Source organism: Heloderma suspectum, chromosome 17 (assembly GCF_057233095.1).
Source record: "Heloderma suspectum isolate Gila_16-S chromosome 17, 16-S_ref, whole genome shotgun sequence".
Taxonomy (NCBI): Eukaryota; Metazoa; Chordata; class Lepidosauria; order Squamata; family Helodermatidae; genus Heloderma; species Heloderma suspectum.
In genome coordinates this window covers 11459788-11486858 of record NC_139474.1, presented here as the reverse complement: position 1 = coordinate 11486858, position 27071 = coordinate 11459788, and the positions used below count along the sequence as shown (strand labels likewise).

At 47.1% G+C, this 27071-nt stretch overlaps 1 protein-coding gene and 1 pseudogene across 2 annotated transcripts; both read left to right on the top strand.

Annotated features, from left to right (window-relative positions):
- The first annotated feature begins 381 nt into the window (after positions 1–381).
- Positions 382–23212, top strand: LOC146334490 (farnesyl pyrophosphate synthase-like). 2 transcript variants are annotated; one of them, XM_084824298.1, is made up of 10 exons: positions 690–890; positions 9048–9290; positions 10257–10397; positions 11966–12046; positions 15933–16055; positions 17147–17235; positions 18314–18386; positions 19784–19861; positions 21489–21617; positions 22715–23212. In XM_084824298.1, exons 2-10 carry the CDS (start codon positions 9150–9152, stop codon positions 22913–22915), a joined length of 1056 nt encoding a protein of 351 aa, XP_084680424.1. In that variant the 5' UTR covers positions 690–890; positions 9048–9149; the 3' UTR covers positions 22916–23212. The 2 variants fall into 2 exon arrangements, with proteins under 2 accessions (XP_084680423.1, XP_084680424.1); XM_084824297.1 differs by lacking the exon at positions 15933–16055 and having other exon boundaries at positions 382–890.
- Positions 5260–6537, top strand: LOC146334491 (uncharacterized; annotated as a pseudogene).
- Positions 23213–27071: the final 3859 nt, after the last annotated feature.

Here is a 27071-nt window from a genome sequence, read left to right as displayed (position 1 = left end):
GCAAGAATACTGGAGTGGGTTGCCATTTCCTTCTCCAGTGGACCACATTTTGTCAGAACTCTCTGCCATGACCTGTCCGTCTTGGGTGGCCCTGCATGGCATAGCTTATGGCTTCACTGAGTTACGCGAGCCCCTTCACCACAACAAGGGAGTGATCCATGAAGGGGAGATCATAACTTAGGGAATTCTTAAAGAGAATTCTCTTTGTTATAGAAATTTCAGTTGTAATATGTCTGTTATCCCTTCATTTTATAAGCTAGGCTATGTCTATTCTACCTCTGTGTGAGATTGCCATGCTAAACAAAGACACAGTGCCTTATCAGAGACTCAGGAATGCCAAGAATGTGTTTACGTAGTACACAGCTATCTCTCTGCTGCCTCTCTCTACGCATGCCTGAGTATGTAAAAGGTGTTGTCTGTTTCCTGTCTCCCTTTCAGCTAGACAAAGAAAGTGGTAGAGAGCAGGCATTAGACAGCCTCCAGAGACTTGTGTATCTGGATCACATCACTTGATTGTGACCTTTGTTGGAGTGTTAGCCCCAAGGGTTGCCTTATTCTGCAGAATAAAATCGTGTTGGACCAGATCTCTGCCTCCTCTCGTTCTTGGTAAACAAATTGGAAAGTCTACCAGGGAAAGAACACAATTTTTGTAACAATTTCTGGCGACTTCTTCGGGACTCCCTGTGTGACCTGGGAGCTGGGCAAACTCTGGATCAACCCAAGCGGAGGGCACCCTGGACCTTGTCTGGTTCACCGTGAGGTTTGAGGCGGCTATTGCCTGGCAACCCGGCCAGCAAAGGACTCCTGAAGAGACGAGGAGAGTGGCGGTCTTTGGAGGACAGGATGAAACGCTGTCTGACTCTGGGGTCGTTTGGAGGCTGAGCTATGAGGTAAGTCGTATCGCACTGTCTGGGCCGTCTGGGGAGTGTAAATCTCCCAATCTTGTCCAATTGGGCCTTGCTCAAGCAGCAGCAATTGGATAAAGAAGAAAAAAATATATAGGGCCGACAGGATGGGATTGAAACATTCCGTAGGAAAACATAGCCAAGACCACTGGGATGCATGCTTAAGAATTTTAAATTGTTCAAGCTGAATTATGGTGTTGAAATGACAAAAGAAGAGCTCATAAAATTTTGTAACAGAGACTTAGTAATGTTTAGTGTCGGCTGGCCAACTAGGGGAAGCTGAGAAAAAAATGTTGTGTCCAAGGTTTAGAATAAAGTGACTGTTGATAATCATTGCGATCAGTTTCCTTATATTGATACTTAAATGTTGGGGAAAAAATCCTAATTGGGTAAGAAAATGTAAAGGTCAGTATTGTAAAGTCATACTGGTATGCTCCGAGATGAAGCCCAAAGCCCCTGTTCTCCCTGACTCAAGCCCCACGGAAGGAGCTTGGAGATTAAGAGATCCTGCCCAAGGCTCCCTGGGTTTCCCCTGCCCTATTCGGCCTGTTAGGTTGGGAGGAGAGGTTGCTGGGGGGAGGAGGGAGGAAAGCCCCCCCCATGAAGAACCCATCTGTTACATCCTCACGTCTCGCTCCTTCTGTGTTAAAAAATCCTCCACTGTATTCAAGTTTGTTAGAGGAACAGCAAGAACAGCTGAAAAGTTGTAAATCCTGAGGAAAGAGATTTATTTGAAGCCTTCAAGTCTGTGGCAGAATCAGGAAGTAGAGAGGATATTTTGGATGTCGTGAAAAAAGCTGCAGATGTATATTCGCCCCCTCATTTGACATCTACAGCCAGAAAGGGCTCATATGAGTGCAAAATGACAAAAGTGGGAAGACAGCTCCCCCTGCGGGAAGTAGTTGGCCCTAACGGACGGGGTCTTGTTCACGTGCCATTCACTATATCTGACCTGTTTAATTGGAGGAATCAGAACCCCTCCTTAAGGGAGGATCCTCAGAAAATGTACAGGCTGTTTGAATCTATTTTCTGAAGTCATAATCCTACCTGGGGAGATGTGCAAACCATGTTAAACGAACTTTTAACTCCAGAAGAAAAGCAGATGGTAAAAACACAAGCCTTAAGGCAAACCCAGACTGAGAATGGAGCTGGTGGACCGCTCCCAGCCCAGGCATTGCCAGATCGGGAGCCGGGTTGGCAGGCTGGGTCAGAGGAGCTGATCTGCTACAGGCGGCTCATTTTACATGGAGTTCAAACTGCAGTCCCCAAGACTACAAATTTAAGCAAATTATATGAAGTCTGGCAGGGACTGACTGAAGATCCTAGTACATACCTTCAGAGGTTGTTTGATGCATTCCATCAGTATAGTGATATTAACCCTGACGCTCAAGAGAATTTAAGGATGGTTAACATGATGTTTATTGCTCAAGCAGCAACAGTCATTAAGAGAAAGTTGTAGAAGACTGATGAGGCAGCGGCGATGCCTCTGCCTCAGTTGATGGAGATTGCTTATAAGGTGTTTGTGAATTGTGAGAAACTAGAGAAGAAGGAAGCAGATAAGAAGGTCAGACAGAATGCAGCTTTGATTGCAATGGCGGTCACAGGGCAAGTCCCTGAATGGGCAGATAAAGGTTTGCAGAAGGATTTTTGGACTCAGAGAAAGCCGCGTTTGAGGAGAGATGAATGTGCTTACTGTAAAGAGAAGGGACATTGGCGAAAAGACTGCCCAAAGCGAAAGGGGGAGAAGAGGGGGGCAATGGTGGCCATGGAAGGAGAAGGAACAGATTAATGGGGACCAGGGTCTGAGACCTCCACCCTGAAGAGCTGTCTGGCTCTGAAGGACCCTCTGGCTACAATAAGGGTGGAGGGAAGAGAAATAATGGGACTTATTGACACAGGAGCAACATATTCCATGCTGCCAAAAGCACCAAAGCCACAAATTTATAAAAATAGAACTGTAATAATTGAAGGGATCGAAGGCCAACCCTCTAAGGTCCCTTATACCTTTCCCCTTCTCACGAAGGTTAGAAGTTGTCATTTGGAGCATAAATTTGTTGTGTCTGAAAGGTGCCCAGTTGCACTTCTTGGTCGGGACTTGTTGACAAAGTTACAAGCAGAAATTTTCTTTCAAGATGACAAGATGGTTGTTAGGTTGCCAAAGCAGCAAGGATCTAACTATCAGATGTGTTTACAAGCTTATGTGGATGAAAACATGCGACGTACAGCAGATCCCTACCGGGGAGCTGATGTAGCAAAAAGGGCCCCTGAAAATGTATGAGCAGGGAAGGCACTTGCAAGGGCAAAGTTTGTTAAGCCTGTGCAGATCAACCTTAGTCATGTGCTGAAGCTACTATCTCCCTCCTGCAAGAATCGAACTTGAAAGGCTATAAAGTGTCAAGAGAAAAGGCTCAGGATTTGCCAGACCCATGTCACCTTCTTGGGCTACCAGATTCAGAAGAGAACCAGAAACCTGAGCACTGCTCAGTTAGATGTCATACAGAAGACACCGAGGCCTAAAGACCCTCGAGAGTTGCGAGCCTTCCTTGGGCTCACCAGGTTTTGTAGAATGTGGATACCTGATTATAGAGGGAAGGTGAAGCCCCTGTATGAAGCTTTGACAAAAGAAAATATCAGCCACTAGAAATAGACAAATAAAATAGAAAAGGCTTTTCTTGAGCTGAAGCAAGCCTTGGTGTCACCACCTGCTCTGGCCTTACCAAATCCCAACAAACCGTACCGGCTTTATGTACATGAAAATAAAGGAGTGGCATCAGGGGTTTTAACCCAAAAGACAGGTCCTTCCTGGAGACCTGTAGGATACTACTCCAAGACTCTGGATCCAACCGCAAAGGGATGTCCTGCTTGCTTGAGGGCCGTGGCAGGAACTGCGCTTTTAGTGGAAGAAGCCCAGAAAATTGCAATGAGAGCAGATATGGAGGTGCATACTCCTCATGGCATACCTCAGATCCTGGGAAACAATAAAAATAAGTTTTTGAATCCGTCATGCCAGTCACGCTATGAGATCTCCCTGCTTTCAAGCTCAGGCCTCACATATAAGAAAAGCAATCTTTTGAATCCTGCCACCTTGCTCCCTAAGCCAGATCTAAATTGTCATGACTGTTTAGAAATTTTGTGTCAGGTGACTCTGATCAGGCCTGACCTCACTGATTCCTTGTTACGAAAGCCAGACCTTGAGGTGTTTGTAGATGGCTCCAGCTGTGTGATAGAAAAATACATATACACAGGATGTGCAGTAGTTACTCTCAAAAAGGTGCATGGAAAGAGTGCCAATCCCGAAGAAAGAAGAGGCAATGCTTTGGCAAATAAGGCTGCAAAAGAAGCTGCACAAATGGAAGGTTAAGAGGTGCATTATGAAAGAGCCCTAATCCCATATTTGAGTACAGACTTGGTTCCAATCTACTCTCCAGCTGAGAATAAGAGAGCTCTTGAACACAAGGCAAAGCAAACTGAAAATGAATGGCGGATAGTCACAGGAGGCAAAGTGTTCATACCCAAGCCTCTTTTGAGCTTTATAGTGAGAGACTTGCACCAGACTACGAATTTAAGAAGAACTGCGATAGAAGATCTACTCGTGAGACACATTGTAGCCCCAAGATTATATGTTAAAATCCAGAAAGCAGTGGGTAATTGCCCTTTGGGCCTCGAAAACAATCCAAAGATGTTTAAGCCCCCAGCTCAAATGAGAGGTTGCCCATGGGCTTACTATCCTTTCCAGAGACTTCAAATTGACTTTTCAGACTTGCCCCAGATTCATAGCTATCGGTACCTGCTAGTAATAATAAACCAATTGACCAGATGGGTTGAGGCATACCCAACTCACACAGACAGTAGCCAAGATCTTGTTAAAAGAAGTAGTCCCTAAGTTCCTGTTACCTGAAGAGATTAAATCCAAGCAGGGACCCCATTTTGTTGGACACAGGTGACGCGAGCAGTGGCTCAGGCACTACAAATCAACTGGAAACTACACTCCCCTTGGAGGCCTCAATCTTCAAGTCAAGTTGAGAGGATAAATCGCACCCTAAAGTCAATGCTTACTAAAATTTGCTCAGAGACGAAGTTAAAATGGCCACAGGCCTTGCCAATCGCCTTGACTCAAATACGGTGCACCCCCAGGGGAAGTATTAAATTGACACCCTTTGAAATGTTATATGGGCGCCCACCTCAGATGTTACCAATGGCTGATAGCTTATATGTGAATTTCAAAGTAAGAGCTTTAGAGATCCAAGAATATGTTACTGCCTTGCAGTCTGTTTTGTCTTGTCTTCACACGTTCGCAGCACCATACCAATCCTTGCCTTTAGATGCTCCAGTGCATAACTTCAGTCCTAGTGATTGGGTGCTGATCCAGTCCTGGAAAGATGAACCACTTACTGAAAAGTGGAAGGGGTCCATTTCAGGTTCTACTCACCACTCACACGGCTATGAAGGTCGCTAGAGGAAAGAAATAGATCCATCACACCCGCATAAAGGCATCACCTGCACCAGAGGGGGTCACACCGGAAGCTGACCCACCTGAAGGCCACCGTTAGAGTAGCAAACCACTAGAGCGACTAAAGTATTTGTTCAGGAGAGAGCAATCTCCTGATGCTTAAACATGCATATTACTCTTTCCTTCTTAAGTCTAGTTGTTTTAACACTTCCCACTCAGGTAAAAGAAAACTGGTTTAAGAGACATGTTGAGCATATGTTTAGGCAAAATGGAGAGGATTCTATTCTTTACTACGAACACCCATTAACTGTCAGAAACTTCACTTTGTTGCCTGCCTTGATCAGAGAATCGCAGGTAACAGAGCTCTACAAAAAGAGGGCACTCTCTTTTCAAGAGTCCCTGATAAATTGAGCAAGACTGAGTTTCAAAAGTTCAAATTACAGACTTACACCAGGAGAATGTGTTTTTGTTGTCAACATTCTGGTGTCTGGAATAATAAAGCCCTTAATTATAACAAGGCTAAACCTCTTCTAGATGAGTTGGGAAATTATTCATAGTGCACCAACCGGTTTTGGCTTTAGAAAAGTTTTAATTCCTCCTATTCTTCTTCCATTAATCTTGGTGACACTGATTTTGGCAGTCTTTACCCCGAGTACCCTATGTTTTCTCCCAATTATTCTGAGATAGGTAGCATATGTTCAGGTTGGCAGATGCGAGATCCCAATCTGTGGTTTTTCTTCGATGGATGGGCTACCAATTACCACCCTGGAAATTACCAATGTGTAGGGGTTGGGTATCTCACCATCCCAGTACAAGTGGTAAAACCTCAGTCTAGGAGAAGAAAGAGAGAGGTTGGAGGGATGGAGCAACTTGTAGGACAGATGGGTAAGAACTGTAATGACACTGTAATTATTGGAAAACAATTGTCAGATTCAGAACCAAACAGGGTAGGGGGCAGGCTAGTTACACAATTGCTTACCCTGGGTTCATACCCAGGAATTATTGCACAAGAAAATAGAAAAAGCATCCTAGGCCTCACTTACCGTTTAGAGAAGACCATCAATGCCACAGCCATAATGGTAAGGGCCATGCAATCTGAAATTGAAGATCTCAGCCAGCTAGTGGCCCAGTATTGGTTTTGTTTCAGATTATCTCTTATCTCTTAGTGAAGCAAGGGTGTAGAGTAAAGTTCCATGATTTAAACAAAACCATAAAAGATGAAATCGCCAAACTACAAGATATGATTAGACAGAATTATTCAAGAGCAAGTGATCCTTAGTTATGGTTGACTTCCTGGCTCCCTAATTTTGCATGGTTGAAACAACTTGTAATTGGCACAGTTCTGTTTGTTATGATACTATTGATAATGGTTTGCGCCTTTAAGTGCACCTTTGGTCCATTGTTGGACCAAAAAGAGGTATGAGATTTGAGAAAAGCCTTTCGAGGGGGGAGTGTTATAGAAATTTCAGTTGTAATATGTCTGTTATCCCATCATTTTAAAAGCTAGGCTATGTCTATTCTACCTCTGTGTGAGATTCCCATGCTAAACAAAGACACAGCGCCTTATCAGAGACTCAGGAATGCCAAGAACGTGTTTACATAGTACACAGCTATCTCTCTGCTGCCTCTCTCTACGCATGCCTGAGTATGTAAAAGGCGTTGTCTTTTTACCACAAAGAAAGTGGTAGAGAGCAGGCATAAGACAGCCCCCAGAGACTTGTGTATCTGGATCACATCACTTGATTGTGACCTTTGTGGAGCGTCAGCCCTAAGGGTTGCCTTATTCTGCAGAATAAAATCGTGTTGGACCAGATCTCTGCCTCCTCTCATTCTTGGTAAACTTGGAAAGTCTACCAGGGAAAGAACACAATTTTTGTAATACCTTCAAAGGGCAAGAGAACTTCTGAACTGTGTTTGACTTCATACAAGACAAGAGGGTCTGTTTTTCTCTTTCTCCTCACCCAAGTCTTTGAGAAAAGTGGGTTCACATGGTTGCAGACGAACAAATCTGGGGCTGTTTTGTTTGTCAGTTGCCATTATCCAGCAATAGGAAGGGCTGTAGCTCAGTGGTAGAGCTCATGCTTGGCATGTAAAAGGTCCTAAATTCAATCCCCAGCATCTCCAGGTAGGGCTGAGAAAGAATCCTGCCTGAAACCCTGGAGAGCCGCTGCTGCCCATCAGTGTCAACAATACTGGGCTAGATGGACCCAGGGCCTGATTCAGTATAAGGCAGCTTCCTATGTTTCTATGAACAGAAAGCTTTAATAAAAATAGGAGGTTTTGGTTTATTTTTAAGTGGAGGGGAGATAAATAATGCTCATTTATACAATCCTATGTATGCCTACTCAGAAGCCCCATTATGTTTAATGAGGCTTACCCTCAGGAAAGTGAGCATAGGATTCCAGCACAAGTTACTTTTGCAGGGAGGTTTGCACCCAGATGTTCTGCACGTTTACTCAGAAATAAGTCCTGAGCTGTCAGCATGGTATTGCAGGCTTAATACAGTGCCTGCCCAATTCCGTCTAATGAATGGACTACCCTTTCAGCTCAGTCCTATGCATGTGTTGTCATTTATGTTTTTTCATTTTGCATGCACTCTAGCTTCAGTGGTGAGGGAAAGGCACTTAGTACATACTCAGAGTTTCTCCATAACTTAGTCCTAGTTTCGAAAACAGACTCATTGGCTGAATCCTGGTGAAGTCTTGGCACAAATGAAGTTATGGGGAGGAAGACTCAATGAGAGCTTGTGCATAACAAGGAGGAGGTAGAGGAGAGTTGCACAAAACAAGACATCTGTTTTTATGAAGAGTTGCTGGAGGATGGTAGGATGAGGAGGGGTGGTTGCATGGAAGGGAACAGAATTGGTAGGGGGAGAATGTAAGTGCTCAGTGGTGAAAGAAAAGCATTCTGCATATGCTCAGAGGCACTCTCTTTTTAAGAACATAAGAAGAGCTGTGCTGCATCAGACCAAGGTCCATCTAGTCCAGCATTCTGTTCACACAGTGGCCAACCAGATGCCCATAGGAAACCCACAAGCAGGACAGGAGTGCAACAGCACCCTCCTGCCCATGTTCCCCAGCGAATGGTGTACACAGGCACACTGCCTCTGACACTGGGGGTAGCATATAGCCATCAGGACTAGTAGCCACTGATAGCCTCCTCCTCCAGGTATGTGTCTAACCCCCTTTTAAAGCCATCCAAATTGGTGCCCATCACTATGTCATGTGGTAGCAAATTCCAGAGTTTAATTGCATGCTGTGTGAAGAAGCCCTTCCTTTGATCTATCCTGAATCTCCCACCAATCAGCTTCATGGGAGGACCCCATTGGGTTCTAGTAATATCAGAGAGGGAGAAAAATGTCTCCCGGTCTATTTTTTCCACACCATGCAAGAATTTGTTACACCTCTGTCATGTCTCCCCTTACTCTCCTTTTTTCCATGCTAAACAATCCTAGCAGTTGTAACCTTCCTCAGAGGGGAGTTGCTCCAGCCCCTTGATCATTTCAGTTGCCCTTTTCTGCACTTTCTCCAACTCTACAATATCCTTTTCTAGGTGAAGTGACCAGAACTGTGCACAGTATTCTAAGTGTGGTCACACAATAGGTTTGTATACGGGTAGTACAATATCGGCAGTTTTATTCTCAATTCCTTTCGTCATTATGCCTAACATGGAGTTTCCCTTTTTCATAACAGCCACACACTGGGTTGACGTTTCCATTGAGCTGTCCACCACAGTCCCAATATCTCTTTCTTGGTCACTCTCCGGCGCTAGCTGAAGTTCCATCTGCAAGAAGGATGAGCAAGAACGGGAAGCAGGCAGTGGCCGCCACGGACAAGGAGCAGTTCCTGGGGTTCTTCTCACAGATTGTCAAGGACCTGACAGAGGATGAGCTCCATCAGGGGAAAGTGGCCGATGCCGTCGCCAGGCTGAAGGAGGTGAGAGCTGGCGCTTAATGGGAAGGCTTCCTCCATGGGCGACTTTACACTGTGGTGAGTCATGTTGGGGTTGTGGTATTTGAGGCAGGTTTTTCTGCCTAAAGTGGGAGTGGGCGACCCTCAGGGGCAGGGTGGGGCCTCATATACACACCCACATCTCCCCCCAGACATCACATCTCAGCACAAAGAAATGTGGAGTTTTAAGCCTCCCCTCTCTGCGGGCTGAGATCAGGGTATGGGATGGCTGAGCAATCTGGCCAGGCAATTTCCCCCTAGCCACCCATTACTGGGGGAACAACGATCTCTGCATCACGATCATTGGGACAGGAACAAGTTTAAAGCCTGCTGCCACTGCCACCCAACAGTTCCAAGCCAGATAGCAGTGTGGAAATTGACATCTCTTCCCCATTCCCACCTTGCAGCCAATTATCTGGGCCGGGTCATCCCAGAGCTCTCATAACCGTATAACAGAGATGCAAAGCCTCTTTCAGCCCAAGGACTGAATTCAATAGTGGGGAAGCTCTTGACGGAGCACCAAAAATACCAGAACTTGCCAGCATAGTTTCGGGGGGCAGGGGGAGATACCAAAAATACCAGCATAATTTCAGTGGGGCCAAGATACCAGCATAGTTTAGGTGTGGCCAAAACACCAAATATACCTACATATTTTAGCTTTAGTGCTAGTAACTAACCTTTAGGAGAGGCATTTCAGCCTTCTTAAATGTGGTGGGGAACTGCACAAAAGCCAGGAAGCTACCAAAGCCAGGAGGAAGGGGGCAGGGGCTGGGTTATCTAGTGAGCCCAGGTGGGCCAGGCTTGGCCCCCCCTGAAGTTCAACACCCCTGCCATCATCCACAACAAATGAGGGCTCATTTTATGTGGAGCCTGAAATGCTGTCGCCCAGCGTTTTCCTGCCTTGGGGTCTTTAGTGTTGCCACAAATGTCCCGTTGCCCTTTTCCATGCAGGTCTTAGAATACAATGTCTTCGGACAGAAGGATCATTGGGGGCTGATTGTGGTGTCTGCCTTCCGGGAGCTGTCAGGGCCAGACCAGCAGGATCAGGAAAGCTTCCTTCATGCTCTGGCTGTGGGCTGGTGCTTTGAACTGGTGAGTGTTTCTAAGCAGCTTTTCTGCCATGTGGGCAATGGGGAAGTCGTCTTGGGCACCATGGATACCTTGGACTGCGCTGAATATAATCCTGAGCTTGTGGGTGGGTGGCGAGAGGATATGTCCAAATTCTATAGGAGATTAATGCAAATTAACATAATGTCAATACAGAGTTCATCTCCTTTATTTTGCTTCAGCTGGCCAGAGGGAGGGCCAAAGGCTATGCAAAGCATTTGAACCCCACTCCACTTTTTAAAAATCCTTTTTGCGAATAAGACTTTACAACCGTCACCATCAGCAGCAGTTCCAGGAATGGGCAGAGGAAGATGAGAGTGGGAAGCAGGGCCATTCCATTAGCCATGCAGAAAGACTGCTTGGTTGCTTGCCTCCTCCCTTCCCATCCCTTTTTCCTTGTGTGCCATGTCTTTTTACATTGTAAGCCTGAGGGCAGGGGCTGTCTTGTTTTACGAATTCATAGAATCACAGAATAGTAGGGCTGGAAGGGGCCCACAAGGTCATCGAGTCCAAACCCCTGCTCAATGCAGGAATCCAAGTCAGAGCATCCCTGACAGATGGCTATCCAGCCTCGTCTTGAACGCCTCCAATGTGGAGGCCTCCAGCCCACCACCTCCCTAGGTCATCGGTTCCAGTGTCGTATTGGTCTAACAGTCTGGAAGTTTTCTCTGATGTTCAGCAGGAATCTGGTTTCCTGTAGCTTGAGCCCATTGTTCTGTGTCCTGCACTCTGGGATGATCAAGAAGAGATCCTGGCCTTCCGCTCTGTGACAACCTTTCAAGTACTTGAAGAGTGCTATCCTATCTCCCCTCAGTCTTCTCAAGGGTAAACATGCCCAGTGCTTTCAGTCTCTCTTCATAGGGCTTTGTTTCCAGTCCCCTGATCATCTTTGTTGCCCTCCTCTGAACCCTCTCCAGTTTGTCTGCATCCTTCTTAAAGTGTGGTGCCCACAACTGGACACAGTACTCCAGATGAGGCCTAACCAGTGCTGAGTAGAGGGAAACTAGTACTTCCCGGGATTTGGAAGTTATGCTTCTATTAATGCAGCCCAAAATAGCATTTGCCTTTTTTGCAGCCACATCACATTGTATGTAAGCTGCTCCGGGAGCCTTTATGACTCAGGAGAAAAAAATGTTTAGATTAAAAAAAAAATTATTAGCCCTGAGTTACTAGTTCTAGCCTGCCTTCCCACACATTACTAGCTGGAGACATTTTCCTCCATGCAGGGAATCCTTGTCCCCTGTGCCTCTGTGCAGGGAGGAAATGTTTTTTAGAGGGGAGTGGATAACAGCCAGCTGTTATCTCTGATCACCCTAACAGTGACTGGAGATAACAGTGGGGATCCCCCGGTGTCAGAGAGGACTCCTCTCTCTGCTATCCTCTAGGATGTGGGCCAGGGGGAGGGAGGCTGCAGACCAGATGGGGAAACTCTGCAGGCCAAATTAGCCCCATGGGCCAAAGGTTCCTCATGCCTGCTGTAAAGCAACATGTCTTTTAATGTTACTAAAATATTAATAAAGAAAAAAAGGTGACAGTGTCTAACTTGGTTGCAGTTTCAGGCCTTTCTCTTCATAGCAGATGACATCATGGACTACTCCATGACACGTGAGGGACGCCCATGTTGGTACAAAAAGGTAATGGGGACAGGGTCACTAGTCTGTAGGGTTGAAATGGGGCAATTTTTTTTTCTTCCAGTGGCATCAAATAAGGCAGGTTTTTTGGTCATACAGCAAAACACCGTAAGAAGGGGGCTGACCAAGTGTGTCGGGGCAAAGAATCCCACAATTTAGGTGTGGCCCTTCTTCTCTTTACCATAAGCTGAGCCTCCACCTTAGTTAGGTTATAGAAAAGGGATTCTCCCTCTCATCTTCTAGTGAGGGCAGACACGCATGGGAGGAGGCTGCAGCTCAGTCGTAGAGCACCTGCTTTGCATGCAAAGGGTCCCAGATTCGATCCCCGGCCTCCCCAGGTACAGCTGAAAAAACCCCTGCCTGAAGCCTGGTCTTTAAAATATGTGGCAGTCTTTAAAGTATGGTGGCCATTGCTACATATTGTGGAACTGCATTCCATAGTTTTAACAATGCGCTATGTGAAGAAGTGATCCCTTCATGGATCACTGCCTTGTTGTGGCGAAGGGGCTTGCGTAACTCAGTGAAGCCATAAGCTATGCCGTGCAGGGCCACCCAAGACGGACAGGTCATGGCAGAGAGTTCTGACAAAATGTGGTCCACTGGAGAAGGAAATGGCAACCCACTCCAGGATTCTTGCCAAGAAAACCCCATGGAACGTATCACAAGGCTAAAAGAGATGACGCCGGAAGATGAGCCCCTCAGGTCGGAAGGTGTCCAATATGCTACTGGGGAAGAGCAGAGGGTATTTCCAAGTAGCGCCAGAAAGAGTGAAGCGGCTGGGCCAAAGCCAAAAGGACACTCAGCTGTGGATGTGTCTGGTGGTGAAAAGAAAATCCGATGCTGTAAAGAACAATATTGTTTAGGAACCTGGAATGTCAGATCAATGAATCAAGGTAAGCTGGAGGTGGTCAAACATGAGATGGCAAGATTGAACATCGACATCTTGGGAATCAGCGAACTCAAATGGACAGGCATGGGCGAATTTAATTCAGGTGACCATCATATCTACTATTGTGGGCAAGAATCCCTTAGAAGAAATGGAGTAGCACTCATAGTCAACAAAAGGGTGGGAAAAGCAGTACTGGGGTACAATCTTAAAAATGATAGAATGATCTCAGTACGAATCCAAGGCAAACCATTCAACATCACAGTAATTCAAGTCTATGCCCCAACCACTGAGGCCGAAGAAGCTGAGGTTGATCGGTTCTATGAAGACCTACAACACCTTCTAGAACTAACACCAAAAAAAGATGTCCTCTCCATCATAGGGGATTGGAATGCTAAAGTAGGAAGTCAAGAAATCACCGGGATAACAGGCAGGCATGGCCTTGGTGTACAAAATGAAGCAGGACAAAAGCTAATAGAGTTTTGCCAAGAGAACATGCTGATCATAGCAAACACTCTTTTCCAACAGCACAAGAGGTGACTCTACACATGGACGTCACCAGATGGTCAATATCGAAATCAGATTGATTATGTCCTTTGCAGCCAAAGATGGAGAAGCTCCATACAGTCAGTAAAAACAAGACCTGGAGCTGACTGTGGCTCAGATCATGAGCTGCTTCTTGCAAAATTTCAGCTTAAATTGAAGAACGTCGGGAAAACCACTAAACCGTTCAGGTATGACCTAAATCATATCCCTTATGAATATACAGTGGAGGTGAGGAATAGATTTCAGGGATTAGACCTGATAGACAGAGTGCCTGAGGAACTATGGACGGAGGTCCGTAACATTGTTCAGGAGGCAGCAACGAAATCCATCCCAAAGAAAAAGAAATGCAAGAAAGCCAAGTGGCTGTCTGATGAGGCTTTACAAGTAGCTGAGGAAAGAAGGGAAGTGAAAAGCAAGGGAGAAAGGGGAAGATATACCCAACTGAATGCAGAGTTCCAGAGAATAGCAAGGAGAGACAAAAAGGCCTTCTTAAATGAACAATGCAAAGAAATCGAGGAAAACAACAGAATGGGAAAGACTAGAGATCTCTTCAAGAAAATTGGAGATCTCAAGGGAACGTTTTGTGCAAAGACGGGCATGATAAAGGACAAAGAAGGCAGGGACATAACAGAAGCAGATGAGATTAAGAAGAGGTGGCAAGAATACACAGAAGAACTATACAGGAAAGATCTGAATGTCCCTGATAGCCATGATAGTGCGGTCACTGACCTTGAGCCGGACATCCTCGAGAGTGAAGTCAAGTGGGCCTTAGGAAGCATTAGTAACAACAAAGCTAGCGGAGATGACAGTATTCCAGCCGAGCTATTTAAAATCCTAAAAGATGATGCTGTTAAAGTGCTGCATTCAATATGCCAACAAATCTGGAACACTCAACAGTGGCCACAAGACTGGAAAAGGTCAGTTTACATTCCAATTCCAAAGAAGGGCAACGCCAAAGAGTGTTCAAACTACCGCACAATTGCACTCATTTCACATGCCAGCAAGGTGATGCTCAAAATCCTACAAGCTAGGCTTCAGCAGTATGCGAACCGAGAACTACCGGAAGTACAAGCTGGGTTTAGAAGAGGCAGAGGAACTAGAGATCAAATCGCCAACATTCGCTGCATCATGGAGAAAGCAAGAGAATTCCAGAAAAACGTCTATTTCTGCTTCATTGACTACGCTAAAGCCTTTGATTGTGTGGATCACAACAAACTGTGGCAAATTCTTAAAGTGATGGGAGTACCAGACCACCTTACCTGTCTCCTGAGAAACCTGTACGAGGGTCAAGAAGCAACAGTAAGAACCAGACATGGAACAACCGATTGGTTCAAAATTGGGAAAGGAGTACGACAAGGCTGCATATTGTCACCCTGCTTATTTAACTTATATGCAGAGTACATCATGAGAAATGCCGGGTTGGATGAATCAGAGGTCGGAATTAAGATTGCTGGGAGAATTATCAACAACCTCCGATATGCAGACGATACCACCCTAATGGCAGAAAACGAAGAGGATCTAAAGAGCCTCTTGTTGAGGGTGAAAGAGGAGAGTGCAAAAGCTGGTTTGAAACTCAACATTAAAAAAACGAAGATCATGGCATCTGGCCCCATCACTTCCTGGCATATAGAAGGGGAAGAAATGGAAGCAGTGACAGATTTTATTTTCTTGGGCTCCAAGATCACCGCAGACGGTGACTGTAGCCATGAAATTAAAAGAAGCTTGCTCCTTGGGAGGAAAGCTATGGCCAACCTAGACAGCATAGTAAGAAGCAGAGACATCACCTTGCCGACAAAGGTCCGTCTAATCAAAGCTATGGTTTTCCCAGTAGTAATGTATGGCTGTGAGAGCTGGACTATAAGGAAGGCTGAGCGCCGAAGAATTGATGCTTTCGAACTGTGGTGCTGGAGAAGACTCTTACGAGTCCCCTGGACTGCAAGGAGGTCAAATCAGTCCATCCTAAAGGAAATCAACCCTGAGTGCTCATTGGAAGGACAGATAATGAAGCTGAAGCTCCAATATTTTGGCCACCTAATGCGAAGAGAAAACTCCCTGGAAAAGACCCTGATGCTGGGAAAGACTGAAGGCCAAAGGAGAAGGGGACGGCAGAGGATGAGATGGCTAGATAGCATCACGGATGCAATGAATATGAACGTGAGCACGCTCCGGGAGAGAGCGCAGGACAGGAAGGCCTGGCGTGCTATGGTCCATGGGGTCACGAAGAGTCGGACACGACTGAACGACTGAACAACAACAAATGTGAAGAAGTCCTTCCTTTTCGTCTGCACTGAGAGACCTGGAGGGAGCATATGTCAAATACCAATGTCTTGGGGGCTGGTTGTGGTGAACACACATCCTTAGTAATGAACCTGAGGTGTTAAAAACAAGTTTCGGGCTGATCTTTGGCTTAAATAAGCTCTGCTGTTGCTCCTTATTCCGCCCTTTTCTTTCCCCTAGGAAGGAATTGGCTTGGATGCTGTGAATGATGCTTTCTTGCTTGAGGCCAGCACCTACCGGCTGCTGAGGCGACACTGCCGGGGCCAGCCGTACTACCTAAATCTGCTGGAGCTGTTTCTCCAGGTAGGTTTAGGCCCCGCAGATTGTCCTTGCCTGTGGGTGAGAGAGGCTGCGGCCTGGTCTCCTGTGGTAGAAGGCCCTTCTGCTGTCATGGAAACCATTTCCCCTTCCTAGACAGAAAGCGGAGAGAAGGTTGGGGGGGGACACTAAAGGCCACCATTATATGGGGGAGGCTATTTTTCATCTCCAGGGAATGTGCGCTCCCAAAATGGAAGGCTACACTTCTTTGACAGCATCCCCTCATGCAAAGGGAGGACCTCTCAGGTCCATGGGTAGCCTTGTGTCATGAAAGGCCCTAAGCCTGGGTGGTTGTCACTGTAGCTCATTTAGTTGGTATGCATTCCTTTAATTTTACTATTTATTGATCTGTTTCCTTTTTTTTTTATCCCACACTTCCTCTGAGGAGTTTGGGTGGTGGCATACATGGTTCTGTTCTCTCCCTCCTCTCCCCTCCATTTTATCGTATACAGAACTCTGTGAGATCAGTGAGACTAACTGGCCCAGGATCACCCAGTGAGCTTCATGGCAGGAATTTAAACTCGGGTCTTAGTCTGATACCTTGGCCACTCTACCACACTTAAGTTGGATGGGCAAACACCCCTCAGAGTAACTTGGGAAGGCCCTGACTCTTGTTTGCTCTAAGGCCCTGTAACCCCTCTCAGAAGCTCTCATACACCACTTCGTTGGTCACTTCAACTAATCTTGAGCCTGTTCCAAAACACAGCCCTTTCCCCAGTCATGGAGACCATGTCTTTGTGCTGTCAAAGTTTAACCTGAAGCCTTGAGGACCAGAACCTTTCTCCAGTCCACCCCCTCTCCCCCATATCGAATGGGAATCTAGCCTTGAGGACTAGAACTGTTCTCTGCCCCCCCCATATTTAATGGGGACTGTATATCTCATCCTCTGTGTCTGTCAGTGGTTGGGGAGTCATGTCCTTTGGGTCGGAAATAAACCCAGTCTCTTCTCTCGCTCTCTCGCTCTTTTTGGTGTGCTTTTTATCTCTTTCTAAATTCCTGTGACTGTGTCCTCCATTCATTATCTCTTTTCCTCCCCCCTCCCCTCCCCTCCCCTCCCCTCCCCTCCCCTCCCCCAGGCATCGTATGAAACTGAACTGGGGCAAGCCCTGGACCTTATCACTGCACCCCCAACTGAGGTGGATCTGGACCGCTTCACAGAACAGAGGTGAGAAGCAATTGGAGATGTTTGGGATAACTCCCATCATCCCTGGCCTTTGGCCATATTGGCTGTGGGGGTGGAGTTGTGATCCCAAACATCTGGAGGACACCAGGTTGCCTATCCCTGGATTAGGCTGAAAGCAAAATGTGGAGTTGCAAAGAAAGGCACCACTGGGCTGGATTGGGATTTAAAAAAAAAAAAAACCAACCCTTGTATGTGCAAAAAGAACAAACACAAATTATAATAAAGAAAACCTCCAATATGTAACCGTGTTGAGCTGCATCTCCTTCGCTTGGAAAAATGGCTGGGCTGGCTGGAACACTTGAGCACGAGAGCCTTGCCCTGCAACGTTTTGTGGTAGGTTTCTTGTGAACAAGCTAAATGCCTGTCTTTTTCCCCTTCTCTCTTTCGATCTGCCTCAGGTCCATTTCTTGGTTACACTGGAGTGCGATGGAAGGCTGGGAAGAGAACTACTAGTCACATATAATATGAGCTACCTATCTAGCTCACTATCTCTCTAATCTATCAAGATTCCGTAACCATAAATCTGTGTTTCTTACCAAAAAACGCCTTGTTGCAAAACATTTCAGCTCACCTGCACATAGTCTTTCTGATTTACAATTACTTCCAGTTGAACAAGGAAAGGCCATTGAGATAGTTGACAAAACGGAAAACTTCTGGATCTACAGACTCAGAACTCTTAGTCCAAATGGCCTGACTCTGGAAGACAATTCATAACCATTACACCAGTCATACACCTGGGGGCGTTTTCTCCTCAGAAATCTTCATCTACTGGCTTTCCAAACCACCACTCCTGGTATCCATTTAACATCTCAGCTACTGATAAGGGCGGAAGGCAAAACATTTAGCTCTAAATATATGTTTAAAATTCTCTGCTGTTAGTTTATCAACCTTCTATATTTTAACCTGGGACTGACTGTATCCATAGTGTATCTAGAGCCTTCATTGCTGTTGTGCCGCTTTCCACATCCCCGCCTCTCTCTCCATATATATACATATAAGCTAGAATACCTTCAGATCCTGTTTATTGCTGACCTGGAACCATGGCTGTGTTCTTTGGCAGGTACAAGGCGATAGTAAAATACAAGACAGCCTTGTATTGCTTCTATCTCTCGGTGGCGGCTGCTATGTACATGGTGAGTAACGGGCCTTTGTGTTAGCTGAGCTGTTGTGGGGGGCGCCAACAGGGCTATTCAGAGGCGTGTGTTAGAATTCGGGAAAGGAAAGGTTCCTCCTGTGCAAGCACCGAGTCACTGCTGACTCCTAGAGGGACGCCGCTTTCGCTGGCGTTTTCATGGCAAACTATAGCGGGGTGGTTTGCCATTGCCTCCCCCAGTTGTGACTACCTTTCCCCCAGCAAGCTCGGTACTCATTTTACCAGCCTCAGAAGGATGAAGGGCTGAGTCGACCTGAGCCGGCTACCTGGGACCCAGCTTCCGCTGGGATCGAACTCAGGTCGTGGGGAGAGTTTCGGTTGCAATACTGCCGCCTACCACTCTGTGCCACACGAGGCTCTAGAGTTCGGGACCTTGCTTCAAATCTTCGCTAAATCCATGGGTGACCTTGAGCAAGTCATTCTTTGGGTACTTCTTCTGCACTATGAATTTAGATCTATTTTTTAATTATTATTTAGTCAATTAAAATGCATGCAGCTCCACAAAGTGGTTTCCAGAAACAAAAAACCCCAGCAACATTAGCCGTGTTATCATCAAATCATAAAACAGACTTTAAAAACCAAACAAAGCAAATCAATAGAAACAAAGAGCAGTTGAATGGATTAAGTCATCGTTATAGATTCCAAGTACCCTCTGACAGTAAACTGTCTTTGCCCAGCTCCAAAGGCAGGGCTGTGGTGCCATCAAGGCAAGACTTTGGGGCAGTTGTACAGGGTCCCCCACTCAGCATGATGAGCAGGAAGGGACCCCAAATGCAGCAGGGCTGGCTTACTATACTTTGAAGTAAGAGAAATAGTACACATTACCATCTAACAAAAGCTCAACGCCCTATAAGACAGGGGTGCAGAACCTCTTTCAGCTGAGGGCCAGATTCCATTTTGGAAAAGCCGTTGGGGGCCACATGCCAATATAGGCAGAGCGAAAGGAAAAAAGAGGTGGCGACAAAGTAACAAAAACACTAGCCTATTTTATCTCAAAGCTCTTCCTGCCAGTAGGTAAGCCCTAGGTGAGGCATTTCAACCTGAGAATGAGGGGAAAAAACTGAACAAAAGCTGGAAAACCACCAAAAGACGGTGGTTGGGGGAACAACCCCTGGAGGGCTGTATTTGGAACCCCTGCCTGAGTTTCCAAACCCCTGCTATAATCCACAACCTAAAATTACCTAACTGGGTCACTCAGGAAAGGGAAATGCTATCCTTCCTACGGAATAAGTTCTGTAACGTTGGTGCCAACAGAGAGAGGGCCGAATCCTGCATCGCCACTCTCCCTACCTCCAACAGAGGGAATAGGGAGCAGGGCCCTCATAGATGCAATGGTTCTGCCCATAATTTGTTCATACTTGTTTTTCTTTCTCCCAGGCTGGCATAGATGGTGAAGAAGAGCATGCTCATGCTAGGACCATCCTAATGGAGATGGCGGAGTTCTTCCAGATCCAGGTACATCTTCCTCCTGTTCCTCATGCTCTCTTTTGGGTGCGGTGCATATAATATTGGGTTTGCACACAGGGCGTCACGGTTCAGAGATGGGGAAGGTATGCTGGACTCTTGTCCCATCTGCATACTTTTTTCAGATAGTTTCTCCATTCTTTTTAAGGTTAGCCCCATGAGGGCTAGAAGCTTTGTGGTTGTTTTAAATCCGGAGTGTTGAATGGAAAGTTGGACTTACCATGAAGTGGTGCTCTGGTCGGAGGGTCGGGGGGGATGTTTAAAATTGCCCACTTCTCAATGGGATGCCTGTGCTTTTAAGGATGGACTACAGCATTGGTGGGGTCCCCCACCTAGGCCACCCCTACCCATGCCAGCCTCCCCACTGCGCCATATGAAACTAGTTCCCATCCCACTTAACCCTGAAGATCATTGCTTCCAGTTTGACAGCTGTTAAACTAGAAGCCATGACAGCGATCCTGAGGGAGGAGGGAAACTGCATGTCGGACACCCTGAAAATTGGGTGCAGGGGCCTACATACAGGTATCCTTGACTGCAATCTTGTATGTCTGCTAAGTGCAACATAAAGGGCTCCAGTCAAGGCAAGCCAGTATTCTTTGACAATGCGCTGTTGCACAAGTGAGTAACAGCAATAAACCGATTTTTAAAAATAAAAATTTTGGGGACATTGGCGCACATTCCCAGGGCTTGTTGTTGTTGTTCAGTCGTTCAGTCGTGTCCGACTCTTCGTGACCCCATGGACCATAGCACGCCAGGCCTTCCTGTCCTGCGCTCTCTCCCGGAGTGTGCTCAAGTTCATATTCATTGCATCCGTGATGCTATCTAGCCATCTCATCCTCTGCCGTCCCCTTCTCCTTTTGCCTTCAGTCTTTCCCAGCATCAGGGTCTTTTCCAGGGAGTTTTCTCTTCGCATTAGGTGGCCAAAATATTGTAAGTGCAAACATTTCCCCTCCTCTTCTTGTGAAAAAACAGGGCTGGGACATCTTTTTTTAAAGGGCTCCACCCACAATCGCGATGGGAATGGGGGCAGGGGACTTAGCAGCAGACAAGACGGGTTCTGCGGCCAAGTGCTCTGGGATGCCGGGTGGAGCCGGCGGGGGACCAAGCGGGAAGAAACACGCTACGCACCGTGGGTGGTGTGTCCAATTGTCTGTTCCACACACCAACCACGCGCTTTGGATTGTTTTGCGAACAATCCACAGTGTGTAGCTTATCAGCCATCGTGGGGTAACATGTGCCAAAACAGCCGCTGTCGACAATACTGGGCTAGATGGACTCAGTGGAGCTGGTCACACCACACCCTAACCCACAGTTCAGCAAACAACCCACTTTCCAACAACAATCCGCACTCAGCCACTTTATTGAGGCTGGGTGCGTTCACACGACACGGTAGCCTAGCCACTGTTGTACGCTGGACATGGTCCTCAGCAGACCTCTTGGCCTGTTCCAGCAGCAGGTCTTCTCCGATGCGGAGCACGGCCTGGTACACAGGAACGGAGGCCCCAGTTTGCCTCTGGCCCCCGTCCTCTGTCCTGCCCCCGGTGTAGGCATGTGGGGCCAGTGGTGCAGGCATCGTGTTTAATGCGCAGTGTAGCATTAATATTCTCCCTGTCTGCAGGACGATATCCTCGACTGCTTCGGTGACCTCGAGATGGAAACCGGGATGGACATCCAAGGAAACAAGTGCAGCTGGCTGGTGGTGCAATGCTTAAAGCGAGCCTCAGCAGAACAGAGGCGCCTCCTACAGGTAAAATGGGGCTGGGGGCAGAATGGCCAACTGAGTCCTCTTCTCCGGGGCCGGGGATGCTGGGACATGCAGTCCAACGCATCTGGAGGGCGCCAGGTTGGGGAAGGCTGGAATAAGGATAACTGGGGTAGATGAACCGGTGGTTCGACCAAGCATAAGACCGCTCTCTACCCAGGGATGGTGAATTGGTGGCCCTCTACCTGTTGCTGGGACTACAATTCCTATCATCCGTGACCATGGTGGGATGTTAACGGATTCCACAGCCTTCCTCCCCCCCGCCCAGCTTTCATCTTTCTCTCCCAGCCCCCTGCTGCATGCAGGAGTGGCCCCATCACGCTCTACTCCCCCCTCACTTACTTACTTGCTGCCTGTATTTATTGAGCAGTTCCTGGGAACGGGATCTTTTCCTTCTTGCTCTCTTAGACTGATCAGAGGAGGTGGGGTTTCACGGTTCAAATCTCAACTCTGCCTAACGACCTCATGTGAGCCACTAATTCTGAGGCATCAGACCTCCATCCACTATATAAGGTTTATCATACTGGCCTCCTCTAGAGGGCTGTTTGTAAGGATTACTGACTCAATGGCTGTTCAGCGTATTTCACAATCTGAAACGCTGCTCTGGTTTGCACAATCACAGTGTGGTTAACAAACCACGTTGGCTTCTTAATCCCACTGTTTGTGCCAGTCAACTTTTCCTTTGCTGTCGTGGCTTGCCATGTTGTCCGAACTCATGCGCCTGGCTGTTTGAGGATGCAGCAACCCTCGAATAACCCATGGGCCGTGCTTGGATTATTTGAAGGTTGCTGTCCGCCCACCAAACAAGCCACGCCACCCGGGTTCATACAACATGGCAGTCCACGCCAGTGAAGGTAATTAGAAAAATGCAGCCAGCATGTGACTGGCACACACAGAGGGGGAAATAAGCCACTGTAGCTTTTTAACATTGCTGTGACTGTGTGAACCAGCCTGGTGTACATGTTAATGCTACACTCACAGGGGTGAATTGTTTGGAAAAACATTTGTGTGAAGTAGGGGAAAGGAGTTGCACTCTTGATGTCCCTTCAGTCATTCCTTTTTTAAAATTCTTACTGCTTTAGGAGAACTACGGACAAAAGGACACGGACAAAGTTGCACGTGTGAAACAACTCTATGAGGACTTGGGCCTGAGAGCTATTTACCAGGACTACGAGGAGAGCAGCTACCAGCGTTTGTCTGGACTTATTACCCAGCATGCTGTCCACCTTCCTGCTCAGACCTTCCTTAACCTAGCCCAGAAGATTTACAAGAGGCAAAAGTGACAGGCCTGGCCAGTAATAAGGAAGCCAGCCTGTAGCTTACCCGTTGTTGTTTTTTACTTGCCTGGACTTTAGGCATCAGTCAGTGGAATTATTGAGGTATTTTTACCTCATGGGCTAATGCAGAAAGGGGGTGGGGGGTGAGCGGTGGAGCAGGAAATACCCCAAATGTTTCTTCAAATGTGGCTCTTGCCCTCTGGTGTGATGGCCAGTATTTCTGGAATGGCTTTTCTCCAGAGGATGTGCACACATCTACATGTCAATAAACATGCATTACTAATATTAAATCATTTTTTCTACAACTTTCATATCAATGTAACTTACAAAAACAAATTCATTGCACAAGCAAAAACAACTTGTGTACTGAAGAGGTCACTGCTTCCCTACCAACTTGCTCAGTTAGAATCACAGAACCATAGAACAGCAGGGTTGGAAGGGGCCTGTAAGACCATCGAGTCCAGCCCCCTGCTCAATGAAGTCAAAGCATCCCTGACAAGTGGCTGTCCAGCCCCGTCTTAAACGCCTCCAGTGTGGCAGAGCCCACCACCTCCCTAGGTCATCGGTTCCATTGCTGTATTGCTCTTAACAGTCAGGATGTTTTTCCTGATGTTCAGCCGGAATCTGGCTTCCTGTCACTTGAGCCCATTATTCCGTGTCCTGCTTTCATTGCCCTCTTCTGAACCCTCTCCAGCTTGTCTGCATCCTTCTTAAAGTGTGGTGCCCAGAACTGGACACAGTTCTCCAGATGAGGCCTAACCAGCACTGAGGGGAACTAGTACTTCCTGTGATTTGGAAGCTATGCTTCTATTAATGAAGCCCAAAATAGCATTGGCCTTTTTTGCAGCCACATCACATTGTTGGCTCGTATTCAGCATGTGATCGACAACAATTCCAAGATCCTCCTCGCTTACAGTATTGTTGAACCAAGTATCCCCCATCTTGTAACTGTGCATTTGGTTTCTTTTTCCTAGGTGCAGAACTTGGCATTTATCCCTATTACATTAAATTTCATTTGGTGGTTTTCTGCCCAGAGCTCCAGGCTATCAAGATCACTTTGAATTTTGTTTCTGTCTTCCAGGGTATTAGCTGTCCCACCCAATTTTGTGTCATCTGCACATTTGATCAGCATTCCCTGCACCTCCTTCTCCAAGTCATTAATACAAATGTTGAAGAGCACTGGGCCCAGGACTGAGCCCTGCGGTACCCCTCTCATTACCTCTCCCCAGCTTGAGAAGATCCCATTAGGATGGGTTGCTGCGCTCATCAGGAGAGACCCAAGATTTTGGAAGTTTGGTCAATCAGGGCTCGGAACAGGGCCTTCAGTGTCATAGCACCCACTTTCTGGAACTCCCCACCGGTACAAATCAGGTGTAAAACCTTCTGAGCTGTCAGTGCCTACTAAAACCAGACTTTTCCCAACCGGCATTCATAGGGAGGTAATCGTGCCATCTGCATGTCTGTGAACAGAAAAAGCAACGTGCTGGTGGCCACTGGCATAAATCCCCTTAAAGCAGCCTTCCCCAATATGGTGCCCTCCGAATGTTTTAGGTTCCAACTCCCATCAGCCCAGCCAGCATGGCCAGTGGAATGCTGGGAGTTGTCCCAAATATCTGGATGGCATCTGGTTCAGGAAGCCTGGACTAGCAAGCTATACCACTAAGACTTGGAGGAAGGTAGTCAGGATTTCATCAGGACTCTTTAAATCCAGACCAGAACCTTGGTGGGTGGGCAGGTGGGATCAAAACTGCAGGAAATGTTGATATACTGCCCCCTTTCCAATACATTGGTGGAACTTGCAGGGGAGCAGATTTTGGCTGAACATTCCGAGAAATGTCCGAATGGTACGAGCTACTAGTCCTGATGGCTATATGCCACCTCCAGTATCAGAGGCAGTCCACCTAGACCAGCAGTCGCTTCACACAGTGGCCAACCTGCTGCCTACGGGAAACCCGCAGGCAGGACACAAGTGCAACACCACCCTCCCACCCATGTTCTCCGGCGACTGGTGCACATAGGCACACTGCCTCTGATACTGGAGGTAGCATAGCGCCCCCAGGAGCAGTCTTTAAATCCAGAGCAGAACCTTAACAGGGTATCAAAACAGCAGGAGATGTCGATATACTGGTCCCTTCCCAATAAATTGGTGGAAAGTGCAGGGGGGGGGGCAGAGTTTGGCTGAAAATTTGGAGAAACGTCCAAACGGTATGAGCTGTTAAAACAAATTGCTGGGAAAAAGGAGATGCATCACGAGAAAAAGAAGAAAGGGCAGCAGTTTAAATAAAAATGTGCATATGCTAAACTATCTGTATGGATACGAATTTAGAAATGATTATTAGAATTTAAACAGGAATATGGTATTACTCACCCTAGTGGGGAAGACAGTGACAAGGTGTGCTTGCCGTTTCAGTCTGCTGTCCAGGTGCTAAGTGTAGATGGGCCATTTCAAGGCCCAGCTTAACAACCCATAGTTAAACCATACTGCAGGGTTCACGCATACTGGGCCGGTTGCCATGTTGCCATGTCACGGCCAGGTCATTGTGGGTTATTTAATAGTGGGTTATTGGCCATGCTCACACGACACAACAACCCGCCCTGCGGATAAGCTGTGCAGTGTGGGTTAATTTTGGAACCACCCATGGGGAGCCCGGCAGATGACCAGGCTCACTGCGGGTTGTTCCCCCTCTCCTTCCCCCTCAGCATCCCAGTGCCCTGCATGGCGGAACCCGTTTGGTCTGCCTGTCCCATCCCTCTCCCCGCTCGATCGCAACCCCTTTTCGTGCCCTGGCTTATTTTTTCTACTTGCCCCAGGCTTTTGTACAAACGGGGCCATGTTTTCCTGTTAGGGGATTATTATCATCATCATTACCACCATTAGTATTCGCACTTGCGCAACGGTGCACTTGGGGCTGTCAGGTATATGTCGCCTCATTAACATCCTTGTTCGTTTCGAAGGGAAGGAAATGCGATATGACTATCTGCCTCAGTGTGCATCCAAAAGGGATTTTTATGATTTAATCAGAAATACACCTCACCAAAGTGGGGAAGACGGTGCCCTGGAGACCCGTGTGCCTTCCTGCTCAGCTCGCTGTCCAGGTGTCGCTAACTGTGGACTGGCAACTTCACGGTCCTTCCTCTGCTCTCCCTTCCTACGATTCATCTGTATCGGGAGGTGGACTGGAGAGCCCTTCAGAGACGGGACTGTTTCTGGAAAGTAGAGCACCGCTCTAGCTTGAAACCAGCTTAAGATAATAGCCTGGGATTTCTGTCCCCAAATAAACCCTGGGGGCTGTAATTTGCAGATAGCACTGAGGATTCTTTTTTTCTTTAGAGATCCCAAGCCCACCCACAGGGCAATGCTAGATGTGTCTACTTGGAAGAAAGTCCCACCAAGCTCAAGAAGCAGGCAAAAGGAAGGACTTCATTCAGTTAAAACTATGGAAACTGCTTCTGGATGCCGTGATGGCCACCGACTTGCATGGCTTTAAAAGGGGTTTAGACCAATTTGTGGGGGTTAAAGGTGCAAACCTAGGCAGGTGTAGACAGAAAAATGCCCTACACCTCCCAGCATTCCCCAGCTAGCAGTGCTAGCCGGGGAATGCTGGGAATTGTAGGACCTTTTTCTCTTTAAACATGCACTGGATTATGTCCTAAAGCTATCAGTGGCTACTGGTCATGGCTATATGTTACCTCCACTATCAGAGGCAGAATTCTTTTGAATACCAGTTGCTAGGGAAAATGGGTGGGAGGGTGCTGTTGCGCTTGTGTCCTGCTTGTGGGCTTCCCGTGGGCAGCTGGTTGGCCATTGTGGGAACAGAATCCTGGACTAGATAGGCCTCTGGTCTGATCCAGCAAGGCTCTTCCTATGTTCTTGTATGCTTAGCTCCCCTCACCATGTCAATGCCTTTATTCCCAACTTGCTACAAGTGTAAACCAGACCAGCCTCTTCTCTGCACTTCAATCACAATCAAAACAACTCAGTTTTAAGGACCCAACATTTCTCTTTCGAAGAACCCTGTGAGTTTCAGAAGCTCGGAAACCTGGTAAAGAAACATTCCGCTGACAGCTGCACTGTTTAAATCTTCTCCCACACTATAGAGTTACCACATTCAGAGCTATATATTTTTCCCTCCCCCTCTTCCCATCCCTCCGCTTTCCCCAT

Coding starts and splice junctions, on each gene's coding strand:
- LOC146334490 (XM_084824298.1), top strand. CDS start 9,150: ATGAGCAAGAACGGGAAGCAGGCAGTGGCCGCCACGGACAAGGAGCAG. Junction 9,291..10,256: donor CCGTCGCCAGGCTGAAGGAG/GTGAGAGCTGGC, acceptor TTTTCCATGCAG/GTCTTAGAATACAATGTCTT. Junction 12,047..15,932: donor GCCCATGTTGGTACAAAAAG/GTAATGGGGACA, acceptor TCTTTCCCCTAG/GAAGGAATTGGCTTGGATGC.